Source organism: Amyelois transitella, chromosome 30 (genome assembly GCF_032362555.1).
Source record: "Amyelois transitella isolate CPQ chromosome 30, ilAmyTran1.1, whole genome shotgun sequence".
Lineage (NCBI taxonomy): Eukaryota > Metazoa > Arthropoda > Insecta > Lepidoptera > Pyralidae > Amyelois > Amyelois transitella.
This window is the reverse complement of record NC_083533.1, coordinates 1871889-1896266: the sequence shown is the minus strand read 5'-3', so window position 1 is coordinate 1896266 and position 24378 is coordinate 1871889. Positions and strand designations below refer to the sequence as shown.

The 24378-nt window shown below is 37.6% G+C and overlaps 1 protein-coding gene across 5 annotated transcripts in view; it reads left to right on the top strand.

Annotated features, from left to right (window-relative positions):
• The window catches only part of LOC106142097 (ankyrin repeat domain-containing protein 50), a 76516-nt gene that overhangs the window by 36653 nt on the left and 15485 nt on the right, over positions 1 to 24378 (top strand). For 3 of the 5 annotated variants that reach the window (XM_060952870.1, XM_060952871.1, XM_060952868.1), the window contains exons 16-32: positions 286 to 372; positions 1992 to 2121; positions 3474 to 3534; positions 10209 to 10351; positions 11566 to 11694; positions 11999 to 12178; positions 12894 to 12964; positions 13824 to 14005; positions 14500 to 14641; positions 15092 to 15282; positions 15679 to 15777; positions 16925 to 17108; positions 17382 to 17565; positions 18618 to 18687; positions 19310 to 19456; positions 20531 to 20614; positions 24212 to 24322. In XM_060952870.1, the coding sequence (XP_060808853.1) occupies positions 286 to 372; positions 1992 to 2121; positions 3474 to 3534; positions 10209 to 10351; positions 11566 to 11694; positions 11999 to 12178; positions 12894 to 12964; positions 13824 to 14005; positions 14500 to 14641; positions 15092 to 15282; positions 15679 to 15777; positions 16925 to 17108; positions 17382 to 17565; positions 18618 to 18687; positions 19310 to 19456; positions 20531 to 20614; positions 24212 to 24322 (2195 nt within the window). The remainder of the gene's footprint in view (positions 1 to 285; positions 373 to 1991; positions 2122 to 3473; positions 3535 to 10208; positions 10352 to 11565; positions 11695 to 11998; positions 12179 to 12893; positions 12965 to 13823; positions 14006 to 14499; positions 14642 to 15091; positions 15283 to 15678; positions 15778 to 16924; positions 17109 to 17381; positions 17566 to 18617; positions 18688 to 19309; positions 19457 to 20530; positions 20615 to 24211; positions 24323 to 24378) is intronic. The other 2 variants (XM_060952872.1, XM_060952869.1) reach the window with 1 other exon arrangement.

Here is a 24378-nt window from a genome sequence, read left to right as displayed (position 1 = left end):
ATTTTGAAAATATATCTATTCTAAAAAAAAATTTGGTACTTATTACGTTCCCGTTTAAAATTGACTTTCCCATAATATTTTGAATGAATATAAAACTATTTATAATGTCAAAATTCAAAGTGAAAATTACGTGTATTGATGATTGATATCGTGTTGACCTTGATGACATCCATATTGTTTTATTGTCACAAAAGTTTCGAACTAACTAGCTTAATTTGTGTGAATTGTTCCGTTTATATATTTTTAACGAAAAATATGTTAAAATAATTATTTGTTTTTCTTCAGGCTAACAGCTTTGGAGATACACAACTACATTTACCACATGACGAATTTAGAACAGCATTTGTCATCTATGAAGAAGAAGAATTGTGGGTGAGTTACGTGGCCTATCACACTTTTCAATACTGTTGGCTCTGCCTACCCCGTAAGGGATATAGACGTGACTATATGTATGTATGTTTGATAGTCTACAATGCCGGTTTGGAAGCGAAGAAAGTAAAGTGTGTTCCAGCTGTTTCTCCACAGTGTCGTGTGGTTCCCAGCACCTAATAAAAATAGGTAAAAAACTTTTTAAGTTAAACGGTTTTATGTTAAACATACATTGCAATGTTTAATATAAATGTACTAAAAACCAAAAAATAATAAAATAGATACAGTCGTGGGAATTATAAACATATGCATAGACTAGACTAAAATAAAACCGTGGGGCACGTCAATTGTCTACAAATTATAGACTTAATGTGCGATAGAAGAATCGTTTAATTCGTCGTTAGGCAGTTGGCCCGCAGACGGTGCGCAAATTACTTACTATTTTGCTGGCTAGCGAGGAATCGTTTCACTGCTCGTAGTTTGTCTTTAATCGACAAAACTTATGATAAAAGTACTACTCGCTCAACATTATGAAACCCTAAAACTCGCTTAATCGAGCTTGCTAACTTGTTTCCACATTCTAGCCCTACTTATCACACGTCCATCGTTGTCGGTTGAACAACTGCCTAATTATAGTGTAACATTACAAAACAAACATTTTAATCAACGATTGTAGACAATTGACGTGCCCCACGGTTTTATTTTAGTCTAGTCTATGCATATGTTTATAATTCCCACGACTGTATCTATTTTATTATTTTTTGGTTTTTAGTACATTTATATTAAACATTGCAATGTATGTTTAACATAAAACCGTTTAACTTAAAAAGTTTTTTACCTATTTTTATTTTCTAGTTTTTTGTTTTTGTAACGAATAAACTCAAAAACTACTGGACCGATTTGAATGAAATTTGGCACAGGGATAGACTTAACCTTCAGGAGTAACATAGGCTACATTTTATCCCACTGCTTAGATTTTAATTTTGAATAGTAAATTGTATTCTACTTGTTGAGACCTTTCATTTGATACCCATGTTGATGGGATTGATAAAACCTAAGTTATCCGCCATTTTGTAGAGGCCGCCATCTTGGATTTCAATTTTTTATAGTATATTGTATTCTGCTTGTTGAGCCCTTTCATTTGATACCCATATTGATGGGATTAATGAAACCTAAATTATCCGCCATTTTGTAACGGCGGCCATCTTGAATTTATAATGATAATGAATAAACATAATTATATTGTCACCAAAATCCAAAGTGTATACAAAATTTCAGATTAATCGGTTGACAGGAAGAGGGTGAAATTTGAATTACTTAATTTGACCCAAGAATAAATAAAACAAACGGGGTGAGCTAAATAAAACCGTTTAAAAATAGGACCACTCGCATCTCCTTCCCATGGATGTCATAAAAGGCGACTTAGCGCTTATAAACATGAGTTTCTTCTTTTAGACAATGGACTAGCAACCTGTCACTATTTAGATCTCAACTCTATCATTAAGCCGAACAGCTGAACGTGGCCTATCAGTCTTTTCAAGACTGTTGGCTCCGTCTACCCCTCAAGGGATATAAACGTGACTATATGTATGTATTTATTTTTTATTAATGTTTGGTTACAGAGATAAAACCGACGAAGTATTAGACCTACACACACTTTTCCTGCTATGGGTAATCGATTCCGGATGTGACGTGGAATCGGCTCTTAGAAGGGAGAACGATTACCGACCACTCGATACAACTGCTGAGATGGTGAGTAAATGTCACGGCATGTAATTTGAACCAATATTTTTTAGACATGATCAGTTGGTTCTCTATCTATTAGCATAAAATTTTGTGTCATAATTTTCATGGCATAAATATAGTTTAGTTGTGCCATGGCATAACGAGTTACGCATACTATTTTTTGTCATAAAAGTTTTTTGGCATATTTGTTTTTGGCATACTATTTCAATTGGCATAACTAAAGTATGTTTATGCCTATTGAAATGGTATGCCAAAACCAATTATGCCAAAAAACTATTATGACAAAAAATAGTATGCGTAACTCGTTAAGCCTAACTAAATAGGACAAAAAAATTAGTCGAATGAAAGGGATCCCGATTACAGACCACTCGATACAACTGCTGAGATGGTGAGTAAATGTTACGGCACGTAATTTGAACCAATATTTTTAGACATGATCAGTTGGTTCTCTATCTATTAGCATAAAATTTTGTGTCATAATTTTCATGGCATAAATATAGTTTAGTTGTGCCATGGCATAACGAGTTACGCATACTATTTTTTGTCATAAAAGTTTTTTGGCATATTTGTTTTTGGCATACTATTTCAATTGGCATAACTAAAGTATGTTTATGCCTATTGAAATGGTATGCCAAAACCAATTATGCCAAAAAACTATTATGACAAAAAATAGTATGCGTAACTCGTTAAGCAACTAAATAGGACAAAAAAATTAGTCGAATGAAAGGGATCCCGATTACAGACCACAACAACAACTGCTGAGATGGTGAGTAAATGTTACGGCACGTAATTTAAACCAATATTTTTTAAACATGATCAGTTATATGATTTGTAAGTCACCTTCTTTATGTACATAAAAATGTGGGAACATCATGAGGAAACCTGCAAAGTCGAGGCAACTGCATGAGTAACCATAATTAATTGAATATGAGTTAGGTTCCCCTGCAAAGGTTGCGGAGGTCAGACGGGAGTCGCTTTCTGTAAATACTTGACTCACCCAATCCAGGATCCACGGTCAAGGGCTTACACCGGGCTCCTCTCCAGATAGATAGACAGATAGATGAAACTCTTCATTGCACCATAAGTGTTAACATACAAAACAACACAAAGCAGATATAGATGGTACAAAGGCGGACTTATCGCTAAAGTAATCTCTTCCAGTCAACCTTTGGGTGGAAGATTAGTGAGAATGTAACGTGAATAATTATGGCGAGTCATATTACGGCACGTAATTTGAACCAATACGATAACAATTTTCGAAAATGCTTTTGTCAATAAATTCATATAAGATTACGTTAAGTCATAGAAAGTTGTGTGATTGAGGGTTGATTTTTTAGGTTGGTTTTTTTTTGTTACAGAAGAATGAGGCTGAAGAAAAAGAAGTTGATCCGGATTCAGAAGGGAAGGAGTCTGTGTCAGGTGAGTTACGAAATCAGTTTATATACATACATAAAATCACGCCTCTTTCCCGGAGGGGTAGGCAGAGACTACCTCTTTCCATTTGCCACGGTCTCTGCATACTCAGTTTATATGTTAATAAATAAACTGTTAGTTTGTTAAATCCTACTACTATTATAAAGGCGAAAGTTTGTATGGATGTATGGATGTTTGTTACTCTTTCACGCAAAAACTACTGAACCGATTACCATGAAATTTGGTATGTAGGTAGCTGAAGACCCAGAATAACACATAGACTACTTTTTATCCCAGAGTTCCCGCGGGATTGATAGGGTTTCCATGCGGACGAAGTCGCGGGCGGCCTCTAGTAAATATATAATAAGTAGGTACGGATATGTTACACAGACTGAGTTAAATTTAAAATACGTTTAAAAATTTTTAATCTACATTTTTAATTTCGACTTATTATGTTTTACTACATAGTCTGAGTCATACGCTTTTTCGACGAAGAAAGTATTGCGCGAAATATTTGCAACCGCAATTGTTTACGCACGAGCATTCATTAATTATGATTCATTTATTAGAGAAACTCATTCATCGTCTAATTGTACATACATATACATATCTGTTTATTCATACATACATTTATATAATCACGTGCGGGGTAGACAGAGTCAACAGTCTATAAAGACCATCTTCAATAGGCTATTTGACTGTATTAAAAATATACATTTCTTTTATGACATCGGTCTTAATATTATTTTTTTGGAGCGATTTGTAATAACGCGAGATAAAAATATTGCATTATTTAAACAAAATCCGTCTCAGAAAATTAGGTTTTTATATGCAGCTGTCACGTGACTAAAAACGAACGTGATTGGCTATTTCTATTATGACGTCAATTATCCATAAACAGACTGTGGATCGCACCGTTCCTTAGTGTTCGCTATTATTTTTTAAGATTTTATAAGTGTTTGATCGCTCAGGATTACTCAGATAACATAGGTATTTAATAATGGAAACCAATTCCGCGAAAGCTGACAGTCGAAACCTACCAAAAGTGGACGCAATAATGGTTGGAAGAAGAAATCTGGATTGTCTTCTTCAAAGACCAGTTCTTCAAAATCCAGATTTCTATGCTGCCGAACTGAGGAATGTGAAAACATCAATGTAAGTATATCTTGGTAACCACTGATCTTAGATCATGATCTGAAACCACTTCTTGCGAATATTCAAATCCATCGGCATAGAAAAAAACAGTTTCGTAGGAGATTTTATTGTTGTATTAGTGCATTGAGGCACTGCACAACATTTATAGGAACTCATTTTAATAATTTTCACACATATGACGTGGCACAAGTTAAATAAAACAAGAGAAAATCAAAACTTTTCGAAACACCAACAAGCTTTGTATGATATTTACACGAAATTTACGTCACTGCATGCCATGGCCGCCATATTGCTAAAAGTCGCGTTTTGGCGGCATATTTGAATATTTCATTTTCTTTTTCGATTTTTTAATAAAATAGCTGTAATAAAGGCAGAAAAGTATTTTTGTAGGGCTCCTTATAGACAAATAAATACCCTAAGATAGTTTTTAGAACGTTGTCAAATAGCCTATTGTGTTTGAAATAGTGAACAGTTTGCTAACTCACCGGCTACAAGAAAATGTTAACGTTTCTCGTCAACAGAAACTTTACTCAGTTGGAATGTTACCGATTATCAGCCTAATCCTCTTGTCGCATTTTACAACGTCCTCGAAACGATTGTTGCATTCCCTGCTTAGACAACCTGCTTTCATATATCGTAAATAAGAAATAAAAGAATCTTAAAATATATATAGTGCCGTGTGGTTCTCGGCACCAATACAAAAAAGAATGGGACCACTCCATCTCTTTCCCATGGATGTCGTAAAAGGCGTCTAAGGGATAGGCTTACATACTTGGGATTGTTTTTTAGGCGACGGGCTAGCAACCTGTCACTATTTGAATCTCAATTCTATCTTGAAGCCAAATAGCTGAACGTGGCCTATCAGTCTTTACAAGACTGTTGGCTCTGTCTACCTCGCAAGGGATATAGACGTGATTATACGTATGTATGTATGTAAAATCTTAAAATATAATGTTTAGTTTAAATTAACCATACACTTATTCCATATCGCAGTTTATTAACCCTTCACATGACTATGTATAGAGTGTTAAAGTATTGTCGCTTTGGAAGCGGTAGTTAGTTACTTAGTTTAAAGTTATTTATTTGACGTCAACCAAATGTTGTGAAAACAAAAGATATGACAATTATTTAGTGATGTTGAACATACATACATACATAAAATCACGCCTCTTTCCCGGAGGGGTAGGCAGAGACTACCTCTTTCCACTTGCCACGATCTCTGCATATTTCCTTCGCTTCATCCACATTCATAACTCTCTTCATGCAGGCTCGGCGGTTTCGGGTACTTTTGACCTGACCCTTTACCAGGACGTACTTAATTTGATCAAGATACGTATGAATGAACAGATATATGTTAAGTGATGTTGAAATGTCCCATAATAATGAATAAACATTTTTAATGTGGTAGACAAAGTTTTGCAAACCGTTACTATAATAGAGGCGTGCTCGTTAATATCTGAGTTATTTACAATTACGAATATTAACCTTATAAAAAGACGTGACGTTGCCGTGTGGTTCCCGGCACCATTGGAAAAAGAATAGGACCGATTAAACTTGGGATTCTTCTTTTAGGCGACAAGCTAGCAACCTGTTATTATTTGAAACTCAATTCTATCATTAAGCCAAACAGCTGAACGTGGCCTATCAGTCTTTTTGAGACTTTTAGCTCTGTCTACCCCGCAAGGGATATAGACGTGATTATATGTATGTATGTACCTTATAAAAAGAACAAGGAAACATGTAGCTAATGGAATTGCCAGATCATTATATTTATGAAGGGAAACGTCCCAACAATTATTATCCTCGTATATAAATATAGTTGTTTGTGTGGGGAAAACAGTGGATGGAAGTATGCAGGGGTCGTGATATGAGGACGGATTTATTCTCTGCCTCTTTTACTTCCCTGATGGGAAAAAACGCCGTGTTTTTAATGCATGTATGTATATTTAGTTAGAGTTAGTTAAAGAAAGCAATCAAAATATTGTATACATAGTGGCTTTTTAGTATACTAGCGCAAGTAAGAGTAATGAGAGATGATCAGAAAAAAGGCCATGTTCAGCTGTATGGTCAGATGGAATTCAAATTCAAATAGTAACAGGTTGCTAGCCCATCGCCCACAAGAGGAATCCCGAGTTTATAAGCCTATCCCTTAGTCGCCTTTTACGACATCCACAGATAAAAAAAGAAAGGGCCAGGATCTCTTACTACTTACTCTTCACTTAAATTCCAAGAAAATTTACTACAAAACGTCCAATAACAGTAAGTTGTGAACCGTTAGGGTAGGTTATTAGTAAACTATTCGAGATTACGATACAGCTCATTACGATAAAATTATCTAATTTGTGTACACCGGAACATTATCTTATTTCATTCGAAATATGAACAATGTCCTTATCGTTTACCTTTTCAACTTCAATCTAAATTGTACTCTATTTGTTAGGAATTCAGTACAAATTCGTCCGAGCTAAAGTTGCGAAAGAAATATAAATAATGCTACTGTATATTGAATTCTGTTTACACGAGATTTAAGTGTATTTTTTCATTGTGTATTAATTTTAAAGGAAAAACGTGTAATTGTGTATTTGTTAGTTTCTTTGTTTCAGTAGGTCAGTGTGGTAGTGTTTTAATTTTTAGTGTTTTTTTTTATTGTGCGTCAATTCGTGATGATTTTATTTGGGAAGTCGTATGAATTATAAGGTGATTTTTTTATTGGATTTTCGTACCAAATGATCAAAAATCTTTCGGTTACAGATAAATTACAGGTATCGGTGATATATTTTGCCTATTGATATATTTTATGTAGAAGTTTTCAAAGTACAAATTTAGGAAAGCTTTTGTGTCGTAATCTCTTTCTTATTGGCCTAGGTCTTGAATGTTTATTTATATAAGTATTTATTATAAAATATAGTATCGTTGAGTTGGTATATCGTAATACAAGTCTCGAACTAACTTCCAGGCTAACACAATCTGTGTTATTTTTCCCGTACAATAATTATAATTAAAAATGTGTTCATAAGGAGGCTTCTTTTCGCATCTTACACGTTGTTTTGTTCCCAATTGAACTCTCGTTGTATATCATTAAGATGCTGTAGATTTTGATAGAAAACTTTTTAACTTTTTTTAAGAGGACACCGTTTCTTGAATCCCTGTTGCATGAATGAAAGGCGTCTAAGAGATGGACTTAAACTAAAACTTAGGATTCATCTCTTAGGCGATAAGCTATAGTAGAACCGCCTAAATGAGTCCTCGCCCGCGGAGTACAGGGGCGCGGGGGTATGACGACGAAGGGGACCGAGAGAGGTGCGGGCGGCGGGCGCATTCTTGTAAAAACTCAGTTCGCTCGCTACGCGGTTAGCGATCACACGTGTTGACAGTTGCGGACGCCTTGTGAAAATTATACATGAGATTACATTCTCAAGATGAGTCGAAATATTTTCGGACATAGAATTAATAGTCAGTGCAAACAAATGGCGTTTAACGTATATGAATATTTTAGAAAAAAGAAACTCGACCCAAATTCTGATGAATATAAACAAGATATACCTTTAAATAAAACTGTAGCAGAAGTTACTGGACTATCAGAAAAGACTGTATCTAGAATTGTACAACAAGGGAAAGCATTAAATGACAACGAGAGATTTAAATCACCGAGAAAACCAAAACAGGTTCGTAGAAAAAGAGTGGAAATAGACGATTTCACAAAAGGAGTGGTAAGAAGAAAAGTCACTCAGTTTTACACAATTTTCAAAAAAATACCTACTCTGAAAACTTTGAACGCTGTACTTAGAGAAGAGAATATATTACACTGCGGCAGGGAATATTTAAGGCTATTATTACATGATCTAGGTTTTAAATTTAAGAAATGCGGATCTAAAAGGAAACTCCTTATCGAACAGCCAAATATCACATCGTGGAGGTGGAAATACCTAAATACTATTAAAAAATATCGTAGAGAAGGAAGACATATTTTATACCTTGACGAAACTTATGTAAACGCGTCTCATAACGTTTCAAAATGTTGGCAATCAAAGGATGAACTTGGCGTTCTATCTCATATTGGTAAAGGGGACCGTTTGATCATCGTACATTGTGGAGGTCAAATTGGATTTGTAGACGGAGCCCTTGTGATATTCAAATCCAAATGTAAAACAGGTGATTATCACGATTCTATGAATTTCGCAAATTTCAGTAAATGGATAAATGAAAAGCTCATGCCTAATATACCGCAAAATTCTGTCATAGTAATGGACAACGCAGCTTATCATTCGGTTCGAGAAGAGAAAAAGCCAACTATGGCTTCTACCAAGCCAACTATGCAAGAATGGCTACGACGACATAACGTGCCTTTTGATGAAAAACTTAGAAAGGATGACTTATATAAATTAATTAAAAGTAATTTCACAGAAGATATTTACAAAATTGACGAGGTATTGAAAAGAAACGGACACGAAGTATTGCGTTTGCCTCCATATCACCCAGACCTGAACCCAATTGAGTTGGTCTGGGGTGATATCAAAGGACAATTAGCACAAAAAAGTATCGACTCTAATTTGGACCAGAAAAAAGAAATATTAGAGAGATTATTTGCTGAATATCCCAAAGAGAAATGGGAGAATTGTGTTAAACACGTGATTAAAATCGAAGACGAATATTGCAAACATGATGGAGTCCTAGATGAAGTTGTTGATTTTATTATTAATGTGCAAGACGATTCTGATGATTCTGATGATGGCTGTTGTGAAAGTGAAGAATCAAGTTCCAGTGATAGTGATATTATGGACATAAGTGATTGATTTATAATTTTGATAAATTTTGCATAAATAAATATTACATACATAACTTTATTACCTTTTTTTTACCTACATATCATACCTATATATCATAAAATCACATTTTTATCGAATTGTTTTGTATGAAAAATAAAAATTTGAAAATAACAATAATCGAAAAATGCTTATGCTATTTAATTCATGTACGTGGTCTCGTTGATACCATGGAGTTATGGGATAACAAAAGGAACACGTTGTATAGTTTACAGTTGTTTCATTCAAATTTTGTATAGCCATTATTATTTTTTTAATAAAAATCTTCACCTGTTTGCCGCTAACCACTATGACGTCACATATCTCAAGAAATGTCCAGTAACATTTCGCCCCTTGTATTACACGCTACGCTCGACCGCCGCCCGCACCTCTTTCGTTCCCCTTCGTCGTCATACCCCCGCGCCCCTGTACTCCGCGGGCGAGGACTCATTTAGGCGGTTCTACTATAGCAACCTGTCACTATTTAAATCTCAATTCTATCATTAGCTGTACGTGGCCTGACAGCCTTTCAAGATTGCTGGCTCTGTCTACCCCGCAAGGAATTATAAAATTTATTTAAATTAATCTCGATTCCATCATTTATCCATGCTTTTGAGCGTGGCTTTTCAGTATTTTCAAGCTCTATATTCCCCACAAGGGATATAGTCGTGATTATATGTATGTATCTATGTACTTACAATTTTTTTTTTTTGTTCTTAACAGCCGAGCAATCGACAATAGAATCCATAATGCCCGAGCTGGTGTCCGGCGAGACGGCGCCCCGATGGCCGCGTGACAGGAGAGTGTACAACACGCTGTTGGAACTGACCAGATGCGATTCAATTCCGGCGCAGCAGAATGAGTTGGTGAGTTTTCAATAGGACATACATACATACATAAAATCACGCCTCTTTCCCGGAAGACTGTAGGCTCTGTCTACCCCGCAAGGGATATAGACGTGATTATATGTATGTATAAATCACGCCTCTTTCCCGAAGGGGTAGGCGGAGGCTACCTCTTTCCACTTGCCACGATCTCTGCACACTACCTTCGCTTCGTCCACATTCATAACAAGATAGTTTAGTTATGATAGTTTTCAATGGTAGTAGATAATATTTGTAAGCTAAAGTGTACGAGTGTGCCGTGTGGTTCCCGGCACCAATACAAAAAAAAATAGGACCACTGGCATCTCTTTCCTATGGATGTCGTAAAAGGCGACTAAGGGATAGGCTTACAAACTTAGGATTCTTTTTTAAGGCGATGGGCTAGCAAACTGTCACTATTTGAATCTCAATTCCATCATTGAGCCGAAAAGCTGAACGTGGCCATTCAGACTTTTCATGACTGTTGGCTCTGTCTACCCCGCAAAGGATATAGACGTGACCATATGTATGTATGTAAAGTGTCCGAGGAATTACAGGACATGATAAACTGTATGTGTCAAGCTTGATTAAGTAAGTAATGAAGGTTTACATTAAGACAGTTAGTAGACTTCTTTCTCCTGGTTAAAGTAGACTTTAACCAGGTCCATCTTCTCTTACTTGTGGTCGATTTGCTAGGGCGAAGCACCACCACCCTTTTGGGTAGAGTGTCCGTTTTGAGGAGTGTTCAGTCCATCCTCGAATCCCAAGTTTATGAGCCTTTCCCTTGATTGACTTGTACAATCTACACAGGAAGAGAAACAGCTGGCAAACACTATGTTTTTTTTTCGCTACCAGTCGCTGTTCTAGATTAATTTACTCCGTTGCCGTATAAAACGACTAAGGGAATACCTTAGTCGTCTTATACGACAGCCATGGGAAAGAGATGGTATGGTCCTATTCTAAAGTGCCGGTAAACACACGGCACGGCAGAGATTTTGTGAAAATATCTTTCGCTACGCAAAACTTTCTAAGCTTTAAGCTGTTCCGGCAAACGTTGTTTTGCATTTAGTGGGTATGAAAAATAGATGTTTGCCGATTCTCAGACCTACTCAATATGCTCACGAAATTTCATGAGAATCGGTCAAGCCGTTTCGGAGGAGTACGGGAACGAACCTTGTGACCCGAGAATTTTATATACAAGATTTCATTTCTTACAGCTGACAGCCGAGAAACCAATGGAAGATGATCCTATAGAAGCTGTAGAAGAACCGGTAGTCCTGGACCCAAATCTGGTGTTCGAGTTGGCTACGAAAGGCGATGACGAAGCTCTTACCGCTTTGCTCAAGGTAAGAAGGAAGAAAGACATTTGTTTTTGTGTATGAATGATACACAATAATTTAAACTTAAGTTTAAATGAAACCTTTTGATTTATAAAGATAGATCATTCATCTATAAGAATGTAAAGGAGCATAAAATATAAAAAAATAACTTTATAAATTTAAACAATGTTGTTTATTTTTCGTTTCTTTTATGCCAATGTGAAAGTATAGGTATGTTTCCTCGCATCTCATATCCACAGAGAGATGTGCAATGATACCATTCTAAAAGACTATAAGATGTAAAATAATATTTATTTTTATCATTTTCCAGCGCTACCCTCACCTAGTAGAAGCCACAGATTCCATAGGCGGCACTGCTTTGCACTGTGCCGCCCGCGCCGGCCGCGCTCTGTGCTGCGCCGCCTTGCTATCAGCGGGCGCGAGGCCTGACGCTAACGATGCCGACGGCTGGAGCGCCCTTAGGGCTGCTGCCTGGGCTGGACATGCTGAGGTGAGATAAGTCTACTTTAACCAGGAGAAAGAAGTCTACTAACTGGAAAAATTCAAAAATTTATTAGCTTATATCTTATTTGATGTTTTACTTATGCGACCAAATTAGCATGAAACTATACTAAGGTAAATTGTGTGTTATCCCACTGCTGTCACCATTTAGTAGATATTGTCAGATCCCACTGCTGCCACCAATTAGTAAGAACACAAGTCTCGAACTAACTTTGGGTCTGCCTCAGTCTGTGATATTTGTCTCGTATTTTCCTTAATTCATATAGTCACGTCTATATCCCTTGCGGGGTAGACAGAGCAAAAAGTCTGGAAGGGACTGGTAGGCGACGTTCAGCTGTTTGGCTTTATGATAGAATTGAGATTTATTTAGGCCTTCTGTGCAGCGCCGCGTGGCCTGACACTAACGATGATGACGGTTGGACATGCTGAGGTCTGTGTGATAGGCAGAAGTGACAGTCATAAAACTTAGAAGTAACCCATAAATTTTTCCCACTGGACAGAATACAAGTCCTGAAGTAAATCGTAGCAAAGCATCCAAAGCAGATCATTTATTGCATACATAAAGTAACGATGAGCTAAAGTAACGTTCTAACATACATAAAATCTCCTGATTATATAGACTTTAAAACACAATCTCAATCATTTATTACCTGGCCATTAATGTCTCAACTTTTTTTTTTACATTGACTCAATTACTCTTTAAGGTTGTCGAGGTTCTTTTGGAGTTTGGCTGCGACGTAGACTGTGTTGATGCCGACAATCGGACAGCTTTGAGGTAAATATATCCTTTATTTTCTTGTTAAACTGCCAGCAAGTCTTTTTTATTATTCTCATTAAGTGAAAACTCTTTGCGCTGGGAACACCAGTACAATATTGAGTGCTGCTCTCAGCTTAAGGAAATATCATGAGATAAAATATGACGGGAGCGACGATTCGGGCTCGACCGCCACAAAGGGAAGATCTTCCGCTGTTCTTGAGCCAAACAGCTGAACTATTAATTAGTCATTTCAAGGCATGTACCAGTGCTGTGTGGTTCCCGGCACCAATAAAAAAAAATGAATAGGAGCCCTCCATCTCGTTCCCATGGCTGTCGTAAAATGCGACTAGAATAGTACCCCTCCATCTCGTTCCCATGGCTGTCGTAAAAGGCGACTAGAATAATACCCCTCCATCTCGTTCCCATGGCTGTCGTAAAAGGCGACTAAGGGAAAGGCTTATAAACTTGGGATTCTTCTTTTAGGCGATGGGCTAGCAACCCGTCACTATTTGAATCTCAATTCTGTCATTAAGCCAAATAGCTGAACGTCGGTCTCTTCAAGACTGTTGGCTTTGTCTACCCCGTAAGGGATAAAGACGTGATCATAGAATAGAATAGATTTATTTCCAAAATTGGATACAAGGTATCACTTATTGACGTCACATAACTTAAATCTAATTATAACTACTATCGCTTCCAAAGCGCATGTGTAGAAGAAGCGGCGGAACAAACTACACTGCAGCATTTTCATCGGACGTCAATTTACAAATATAGATCTCTTAAATCTAAATCGTGGACGAATGCACATTGTCTACATTAAAAAACATGAATGAATGTAGAACTGATATATATGTATGTATTTCACCACTACCCCCAGGGCCGCGGCGTGGTCCGGCCACGAGGCGGTGGTGTCCCGGCTGCTGGCGGCCGGCGCAGACGCCGACGCGGCGGACGCGGAGGGCCGCACGCCGCTCATCGCCGCCGCCTACATGGGGCACGCGGACATCGTGCGCGCGCTGCTGGACGCCGGCGCCAGCGTCGACCACGCCGACGAGGACGGTGAGTTCGTGTACTTGGATGATGGTGTAGTCGCGGTGACGTCAGACCTGTTATTCAAAATTCGAATTTCAAATTCAAAATTCGAAATTTTTGTTCGTTATTATAGGATACTTCATATCCTGCAGTGGCCCCGCGGGGTTCCCCCGCTCCTAGGAATGGCTCCCAAATGTTGGGGAGCCTTGGAAACACCTTTCTTTACAAACTTTGATAAAACTAACGAAGTCGAGGCTGAATGTCTAAATGAATAAACTATTTTCCCGTGAATTATCATAATGCGTGACCTATGCAGTGTATGACTTATGATAGGTATTAAACAATTAAAGATATAACTTTGAATATTTTATGAAAGATATCAAGAGATTTAACTAAATTTTTAACATGAGGTATTTAGCAAAATTTTCATGCACAGATCTCACAACATTTTCAAACAGCTATTACTTTGAACATGTAATGATAGAAAAAAATGAAGTTATTTATCTTAATTTTATTCACAGGTCGCACAGCCCTCTCAGTGGCGTCTCTATGCGCTACAGGCGCCGCGTGCGCAGCCTCTTTACTCGAAAGAGGCGCGTCAGTACAAGCGGCCGATCGCGATAGAGCTGCTCCGTTATTGGTTGCTGCTTTTGAGGGGCACACGTGAGTTTTATTAATTGAATGATTGAATGAATGACATATATATTTATTTAAGTAACCAGGACTCATAATATGTTAATATTGTCATCCAAATTTTTTTTAATTTTCCAGCCCTTTTGTTATGAGAAAACAAAATGGTTTCTTGCTCTCGATAAATGTGTTCACAACACACGAAAAGAGTTATTAAATTAAATCACATGACACATGCTGAGCGAGGGCCATTTTTGGTGCATGCATGTAATAATTCCAATTTATATTTTGTTAATGTACCAAATAAACGATTTTTCTTTCTTTCTTTCAAATTTTGAGTGGTTCTATTAAACTGACGTCTCGTTGTGAACTGGCCCTTAGTATGAGATTTTCGATTCAGCCATATTTGTCACTACTTTGAAACTCGTAGTTTTAGACCACACATTTTTCCAGACCGTCTGTTTAAGACCTATCTTTTTCCAGTGAGATCTGCGAACTCCTGCTCGAGGCGGAAGCGGATATCGAGGCGGCGGACGTGGCGGGGAGGACCGCGCTGTGGGCGGCCGCCTCCGCCGGGCACGCCAGGACGGTCAGGCTGCTGCTGTTCTGGGGCGCTTGTGTCGATAACATGGACCACGAGGGGAGGACTGTATTGAGTACTGCCGCTGCTCAAGGTAAGATACATACATACATATAGTCACGTCTATATCCCTTGTGGGGTAGACAGAGCCCACAGTCTTGAAAAGACTGAAAGGCCACGTTTAGCTATTTGGCTTAATGATAGAATTGAGATCTAAATAGTGACAGGTTGCTAGCCCATCGCCTTGAAAAAGGAATCCCAAGTTTGTAAGCCTATCCCTTAGTCGCCTTTTACGGCATCCATGGGAAAGAGATGGAGTGATCCTATTCTTTTTTGTATTGGTGCCGGGAATCACACGGCACAGAAAATCTATAAATATATATATATATATATATATACGATTTTAATTATATGTATCCGCTAAAAGTGTAAAAATAATGATAAGTTTATCGACTTTCTTTTTACAATTACTTGTAATGTTTTGTTACAGGTAACGTGGAAGTGGTCCGGCAGCTTTTGGACCGCGGGCTGGATGAGCATCATAGGGATAATTCCGGTTGGACGCCGTTGCATTATGCTGCTTTTGAAGGTAAATCAATCAATCACTAATCCATATATTCTATACCTAATAATAAAGAAAAAAGTTTATTTTTTAATATTTATTCTGAAAATGCTGTAGTATAGTTTGTTCCGCGGCCTATTCTACACATATAATTAAGCTTAAATTATGTTGATGTCAAAAAGTGATACCTTGTATCCAATTTTGAAAATAAATGTATTCTATTCTAAAAACTATACCTGTATTTGTAAAAATTTATAAAAGAAAACCTTTATTTGGATCAACTGGACACATAATTTTTTTTACTACAGTAAAATCTCTTTATTCGCGGGGTATATGTTCCATAAATATGCCGCGAATACAGAAACCGTGAATACAGAATGGTAATTTATATGGGTTTATGGGGATACGTTCCTAGATCCTCTCCAAGGCGTAAACGATCCAGCATTTCTATTTTCACTTTAAGCGGTAACACAGATTTTTTTCGTGTAGAAACGCGTTTCTCAATTTTTTTAGTTCACATTATTAATTACGAAGAACGAAGAGAGCAGTAGAAACGTGTTACTCGATTACAATTGTTGTAACGAATGTGAAAGATAAAACAATAAAATAGGCAAAGCGGCTTTTACCAAAGAACGGAAAAGCAACATTTAAAAATATACTTTATTTTTTCAGAGATAAGGTTGCTTCCTTCTGTTTGTTTACATTTTCAAAAACGCCAACCGCGGTGTTTGCGGCAAATGCGACAAAGGCGGCTTAGGTCAAAGTGCTCGGCGGTACCATTTGACGGCACTTGCAAAAGATATTGCCTTAAACACCTATTGGAATTTTGTATGAAATTTAAGATCCGCGAATAAAGAAATTTTTAGCCGCGAATAAAGAAATTGGGTTGCATTTTTTTGAACCGCGAATAGTGAAAACGCGAATGACGGAAGCGCGAATAGGGAGCTTTTACTGTACTACAGGGATTGTTGACGTCCAAACTAATTTTATTTCTTAAAATTCTTATTGAAGCCAAACCCACTGCTGAAAAATTATGTTATTTAGGTTTGAATCCCACCGCTGCCACCATTAAGTAAACACGAAAATGGTATAATTCTAAATTTAATTTTAAATATTTTGACATACGTTGGGACTACTGGCCGGAGCTTACTAAACCTATTATTTCTTGTCACAGGTCATGTAGAAGTTTGCGAAGCACTATTAGAAGCAGGCGCGAAAGTCGACGAAGCTGATAATGACGGAAAAGGCGCTCTAATGCTGGCTGCTCAAGAAGGACATACAAAATTGGTGGAAATATTGGTAGATGAATGGGGAGCACCCGTGGATCAAAGAGCGCACGATGGCAAGACAGCATTAAGGTGAGTTTTAGTTCAAGCTTTTTGTGATAGATGGAGTTATAACGAATTTGAGTATAATAATAAAGGCGTAGTTAATACTTTAATGGAACTCCGTAAGCTTGTTTAGCGAGTTTTTCTCGCCTTTAACAAGTACAAATAATTTAATGAGAATAATTAGGTTCACTATGTACCTATTGTTTCTCTAGCCCTCCACTTTCTGAACGTATTTGAATGTGGTGTTACGTTTTTTTCCGGAGCGTCATAGAGTATATGTATTCACTGTTTTATTCTCAGGTTGGCAGCCTTGGAAGGTCATTTCGACACAGTCCGAGCACTACACGAACGAGGCGCTGACGTCAACGCCTTAGACGCCGATAGAAGAAGCACTTTGTATGTGCTAGCATTGGATAACAGATTGGCCATGGCGAGATTTTTATTGGTCGAATGTGGAGCGAACATCGATACAACTGATACTGAGGTGAGATTTGAAATTAACCAATCACAGGGTTATATTGGCAAACGATTTGATTGGCTGATGGAAGTCGCTACGATGTGTAGAGTTCTAGCACGGCTTATTACATAGACAATTTGGTAACGTGTAGTATAGAAGAAGCACTTTATATGTGCCAGCTTTGGATAAAAGATTGGCTATGACGTAATTTCCATTTGTCGAGTTTGACGCGAACATACTGATACTGTGGTGAAAATTAACAAAGTTCTTTATTTAATACCGTAACATACATACATATGATCACGTCTTTATTCCTTACGGGGTAGACAGAGCCAACAGTTTTGAAAAGGCTGATAGGCCACGTTCAGCTGTTTGGCTTAATGATAGAATTGAGATTCAAATAGTGATTGGTTGCTAGCCTGGGATAAACTTGGGATTCTTCTTTTAGGCGATGCCTAAAAGAAGAATCCCAAGTTTATAAGCCTATCCCTTAGTCGCCTTTTACGACATCCATGGGAACGAGATGGAGTGGTCCTATTCTTTTTTTATTGGTGCTGGGAACCATACGGCACCGTCATACCGTAACAGTGGTTTGAAATTAACCAATGACAGCGTTAAATTCTTTGCTATTAATTTGATTGGTTGCTGTCGCCACGAATTAAATGCAAGTGTGCATGGAGAGCGTTAGTCGTAGCAGTTACGCCGTAGCTAGTTCTATGTTTATGCTACGGCGTAGCTCAAGGACACAGTAATTAAGTTGTTTAAAATCGCACGAACCAATCGCAAGGTTTCATTTTCTTGTTTGTAATCGCCTGATTGGTTGATTTCAATAGTAGGTGTGAAGTATTTTAAGCGATAGCGTAAAGTCTGTTCATATCATAGTAATCATTACTTGCGTAAGAGTTGTTTGAAGTTAGAATCCAACCAATCACTACGTTCCATTCTCTCTAGCGACTTGATCGATTTTGCAATACTATGATGAATTCTAATGAATGCGACCGCTCTACGAGCTTGCATAAGCTAACGATGGTGAACCTTATTGCTTTTAGTTTATGGTTTAAAATGGTATTCTATTCCAGGGCAGGACACCTCTTCACGTTTCAGCGTGGCAAGGGCATACGGATATGGTCAATCTTCTCATTAAAGTTGGTGAGTATTATTTGTGAATCTAATTAATCTATGTATTTTGTGCAAGAAAATTATGCCACATTTTAAAACATTAACGATTGTCAAATAAATCTATATGATAAAACACAACCTAGTGTCGATAAATATCAACAAGGGTCTTGCAGTCTTTTTAATGTCGAAATTAGAGTCAAAAATGTAATTCAAACATATAAAATTGTTATTTTATCCATGTATAATGGTTATTTTTTTAAATATTGTTAATTTGTTAATATATTATAAAAATTAAACGAGACATGTATGTATGGTTGTAAAAGCGTCTAAAAAATAAAATCCCTGTGTTTTAAGAAAAATTAAGGCTGTAAGTAAACATTATGGATTGTAACTTGTTGTGAATACCTTAAGTATATGCATACATATAATGACAGGTTGCTAGCCCATCACCTAAAAGAAGCCCAAGTTTACAAGCCTTTGACGCCTTTTACGATATCCATGGCAAAGAGATAGAGTGGTCCTATTCTTTTTCTATTGTCGCCGGGAACCACACGGCATAATTATATTTTAGATAAATCAACTATTGTCATCGACATAAAATCACACGTTTAAGTATCTGAAATGTGTTGTAATCGTAATTCCCCGCCCGCAGGCGGCGCGGCGGTGGACGGGCGCGACCGCTGCGCGCGCACGGCGCTGCACGCGGCGGCGTGGCGCGGCCGCGCGCCGGCGCTGCGCGCGCTGCTGCAGCACGGCGCCGCGCCGCACGCCGTGTGCACGCAGGGCGCCTCGCCGCTCGGTGAGTCATGTTATACAGGGTGACTTTCAATTCAACTGCATAAATTTAACTGTCAAGTGTACTCATACATACATACATACATAAAATCACGCCTCTTTCCCGGAGCGGTTGGCGGAGACTACCTCTTTCCACTTGCCACGATCTCTGCATATTTCCTTCGCTTCATCCACATTCATAGTGTACTCATCTAAAGGATATTTAAAAACGTTAAAAGAAAAATAACGGTTCATATTTAACAAAGTACGATAAAAAAAATAAAAGTATCAAAATTCACGATCCTAAATAGGTCATATCACCCCGCGGCAGGCGGAAAAGCGACGCGTAAGATTCAGAGGTCAATTTACATGTTTAGTTTTAATTTCTTTTTGTAGTATTGGTCTTTAATAAAGTGTGACGTGTAACGTAGTTTTGAGGGTTTTTTTAAATGTGAAAATGATGACGTTTAATTTAAATAAAAATAGGCTCAAACGGCTCAGAAGCATGGGTATAGCCTATGTTTAAAAGGATGCAGTTGTTTTAAATGTCACCCTGTATACATACATACACACATACATATACATTCTTCTACACATGCGCTTTGGAAGCGGTAGTAGTTATACTTAGATTTAAGTGATGTGACGTCAATAAGTGATACCTTGTATCCAATTTTGAAAATAAATCTATTCTATTCTACATAAAATCACGCCTCTTTCCCGGAGGGGTAGGCGGAGACTACCTCTTTCCACTTGCCACGATCTCTGCATACTTCCTTCGCTTCGTCCACATTCATAACTCTCTTCATGCAAGCTCGGCGGTTTCGGGTGCTTTTGACCTGACCAGTATTTCCTTTATCTGTATACCTATGTAAAAGAGGACACTGACTGTCATTTTTTCTACGGGACAAGTTGCACAGTTTGAGTTAGCCTTGAAGTTCTAAACTTGTGTTACGAGATACTAACCCAACAATACTGTATTTTGTAATAAATACTTATATAGATAAACATATTACAAGATCCAGGCCAATCAGAGAAAGTTTAAAACTATGACTGCAGATATGAACGCGATCGTACCTATAATGTATTCGTATTTTTGTAGGTATTGCAGCACAAGAAGGTCACGAGGAATGCGTTCTATGGCTTCTACAGCACGGCGCTGATCCGCTGCAGGCCGACCATTGTGGTGAGTTACTTTTAAAACATATAAGTTGCCTTGTTAAGGACGTATCATTAAGCCGAGTAGCTGAACGTGGCCGTTCAGTCTTTTCGGGACTATCGGCTCTGTCTACCCCGTAAGGGATATAGACGTGATTATATGTATGTATGTTAAGGATGTCCTGGTAAAGGGTCAGTCAGGTCAAGAGTACCCGAAACCGCCGAGCTTGCATGTAGAGAGTTATGAATGTGGATGAAGCGAAGGAAGTATGCAGAGATCGTGACAAGTGGAAAGAGGTAGTCTCTGCCTACCCCTCCGGGAAAGAGGCGTGATTTTATGTATGTGTGTATGTATAAGTTGCCTTGTTAATGTGACGTCACGCTGTCTTGGTCTCTTCACTGTACGGGGCCCTATATGAGCCAGGGGTCTTAGCCTTTGGTTCTACTTTAACGCTTACCAAGTAGTTCTATTTACTTTTTTCAATTTCATACAAGTCAATTTATCACAACAATGTGTTCTATCGTCCACATTTCTATTCTAAGTTTGAATAATTGTGATGTTGACGTACATACATACATACATAAAATAACGCCTCATTCCCGGAGGGGTAGGCAGAGACTACCTCTTTCCACTTGCCACGATCTCTGCATATTTCCTTCGCTTCATCCACATTCATAACTTTCTTCATGCAAGCTCGGCGGTTTCGGGTACTTTTGACCTGACCCTTTACCAGGACGTCCTTAATGATCAAGATACGTTCGTCTAGGTCTTCCCACTCCGACCTTTCCCTCCACACTCTCCTTGTATATCTGCTTAGTCAACCTGCTTTCATTCCTCCTCTCCACATGACCGAACCATCTCAACATACCCTTTTCTATTCCTGTAACTACATCTTCTTTCACATCACAACATTCCCTTATCACGCTGTTCCTTATCCGGTCACTCAATTTCACACCCAACATACTCCTTAACGCTCTCATTTCCACTGCATTTATTTTGCTTTCGTGCTTCGTGAAGTTGACGTTGTTGAGGAAAACGCTGTAATGCAGTTTGTTACCGCTTCTTCTGCATTGACGCTTTGGAAGCGACAGTAAACTTGGTTTTAAGTAATTATTATCACCCACACAAAGGTTTTTTTATATATTTAGGAAAAATTACACAGATTAAGTTAGCCTCGTAGTTAGTTCGAGACTTGTGTTCGGAGATACTAACTCAACAATTATGTTTATGAATATTACTATATTTTATAATAAATAGATAAATATCCAAGACCCAGCCCAATCAGAAAGTTTTATTCTCATCATGCCGGGATTCGAACCCGGGACCTCCGGTTTCACAGACAAGCGTACCACTGCTGCGCCACAGAGACCGTCGGACGTTCTTCGCTTAACAAAATTCAAAATTCAAAATTTTTTATTCATTATTATAGGATATTATTATATCGCTTAATAATTGTCGTATGGTTTAACAACTTGGTTGACGTCAAATAAATTACTTAAAAACTAAGTTTACTGCCGCTTCCAAGGCGTCAGTGCAGAAGAAGCGGTAACAAACTGCACTGCAGCATTTTCATCAACAACGTCAACTTCACAATATTAAATTATACTTAGAATAGAATGTGGACGGGAGAATACATTGTTCACGGGAGATTTATATATTTATGAGATTTAATATTGAAAAAAGAAAAAAATATATATATATATATATATTTTATGGATTGCCAATTTTAAAAAGATTTATGTACAGAGTGTACTGAAATTTTGATTTAAGTTCAAATTAAACTACAATTAATTACGAGGTTCCTGTGCCAAGCTCGAGCCAGATGTTTTTATCATTAAGGTAATCATCAGTCCTATAATAAGCCTTCTCACAAAGTACTTTCTTTACATACTCTTTGAATTTTCGGTTGGGCATATCAAGAACAGACTCCGGCAACCTATTATAAAATCGTATAGGGTAAGTATGCCTATTATGAGATAGGCGCCAAATATGAGATAGCTATGTATTGGTCAAACTATTTAAGTAAGCCATTTGGCGCCAGTGTCACGCGAATCGATACAGCAACAGTGCTAAACGTCTGCCTGTGCGCACCGGCCACCGGCAATCTGAGGACGTGTGCGTGCAGATTACTACATTGTCGTAAAACCAAATATTTTTCATCAAATGTTTACAAGGTATGTAACAACTTTATTATTAAGTTAAAAGGTCTTAATATATATTTTGCTTATAACTAATATGATCAATTTTAAGATGTAAATGCAGTTTTATTGTGTTTTCTTTTTGGAACCAAAAAAAGGCATTCATTTTGTAAAACTGTTGTTTTCCTAATATGAGATATGCTGGGGTTCCTAAAATGGGATATCTCATATTGTGGTACACAAAAAGAGCAATTTTTAAAGGTGATGTGTATTTTTTATTTTAGATGCCTCCGATCAAAAGAAAGACCTGGGACCACGTTGCCATGATACAGATTGTGAATGCAGTACGAAGACATGAAATGGGCTACTCAAGAGCTGCTAAACGTTTTATTGTACCTAAGGGTACCCTTGAGAGCTATGTGAAAAAAGATACCCAAGCAGAAGATCGTGTCTAGGTTCGAATGGGGAGACGACCAGCCTTACCTATTGATTTAGAAGCCGAGCTGGAAAATTATTGCAAAGAAATGGATAGACGATGTTATGGCTTACGTTTGCAGGATATCAAATACCTACATGGCGTTTCAGTTGGCTATTAAAAATTAAAGTACTAAAATGTTGAGACTGATGTTTATCTATAATATTTAAATAAAGGGTTACAATAAGTAAATAAAGGATTATAATGACATGAATATTGTTTTTTATGTTTTGTTTACCCCTAAAATTTTATGGAACTTAATATGAGATACTATCTCATATTAAGTACCCTTAATATCTCATAATAGGAGACCCTTTTGCTAGGACTTATTTTCTGTTATTTTTCATGTTTTATAACACAGCCAGAAAAATATCATATTTAGCACTAAATAGTTATTACACATTTCAAGTACATTAAATTCCCTTTCTAAAACTGTATCTCGGAAGTCTTCAAAGGTAACAGTTTTGATTTTATAGTCAAAAATAGAAATGGTATCTCATAATAGGCATCCTTACCCTACAGTTCCCCATAAATGATTTACTGACTTTGCTAAGCCTATGAAACGGCATGACTAATTTATGTTTATTACGTAAATTTCTATCAGTTGTGGCACTAACTTTTTGATAAAAAAACCCGATGCTAGATTGTTAAATTGCTAATGCTAAGACTGTATATGCTATAAAATGCTAAGACTGTATATGCTATCAGCATTAAATCCGCCTATTGTACTTTACAAATTGTAAATGTATAAATTTATTTACACTTTTTTGTAATTTGTACTTTAGAAATTACAAAAAAGTATTTAAATTAATTATGGTGATTTTACAGGCTTACAAACTTGGGATTCTTTTTAAAGCGATGCGCTAGCAACCTGTCACTATTTGAATCTCAATTCTATCATTAAACCAAACAGCTGAACGTGGCCATTCAGTCTTCGGGACTTTCGGCTCTGTCTACCCCGTATTGGATATAGACGTGACCATATGTATGTATGTATATGGTAATTTCCAGGTCGTACTCCCGCGAAGGTGGCGTGGCGAGCTGGTCACGGGAACATCTGCAGATTACTGGAGAGATGGACCGCGCCGACCGCGCCGCAGCAGCTCAGCCCGGCCAGCGCTGGTAAATTATACAATACAGGTCTAATAGAAAAGGGTATGTTAAGATGGTTCGGTCAT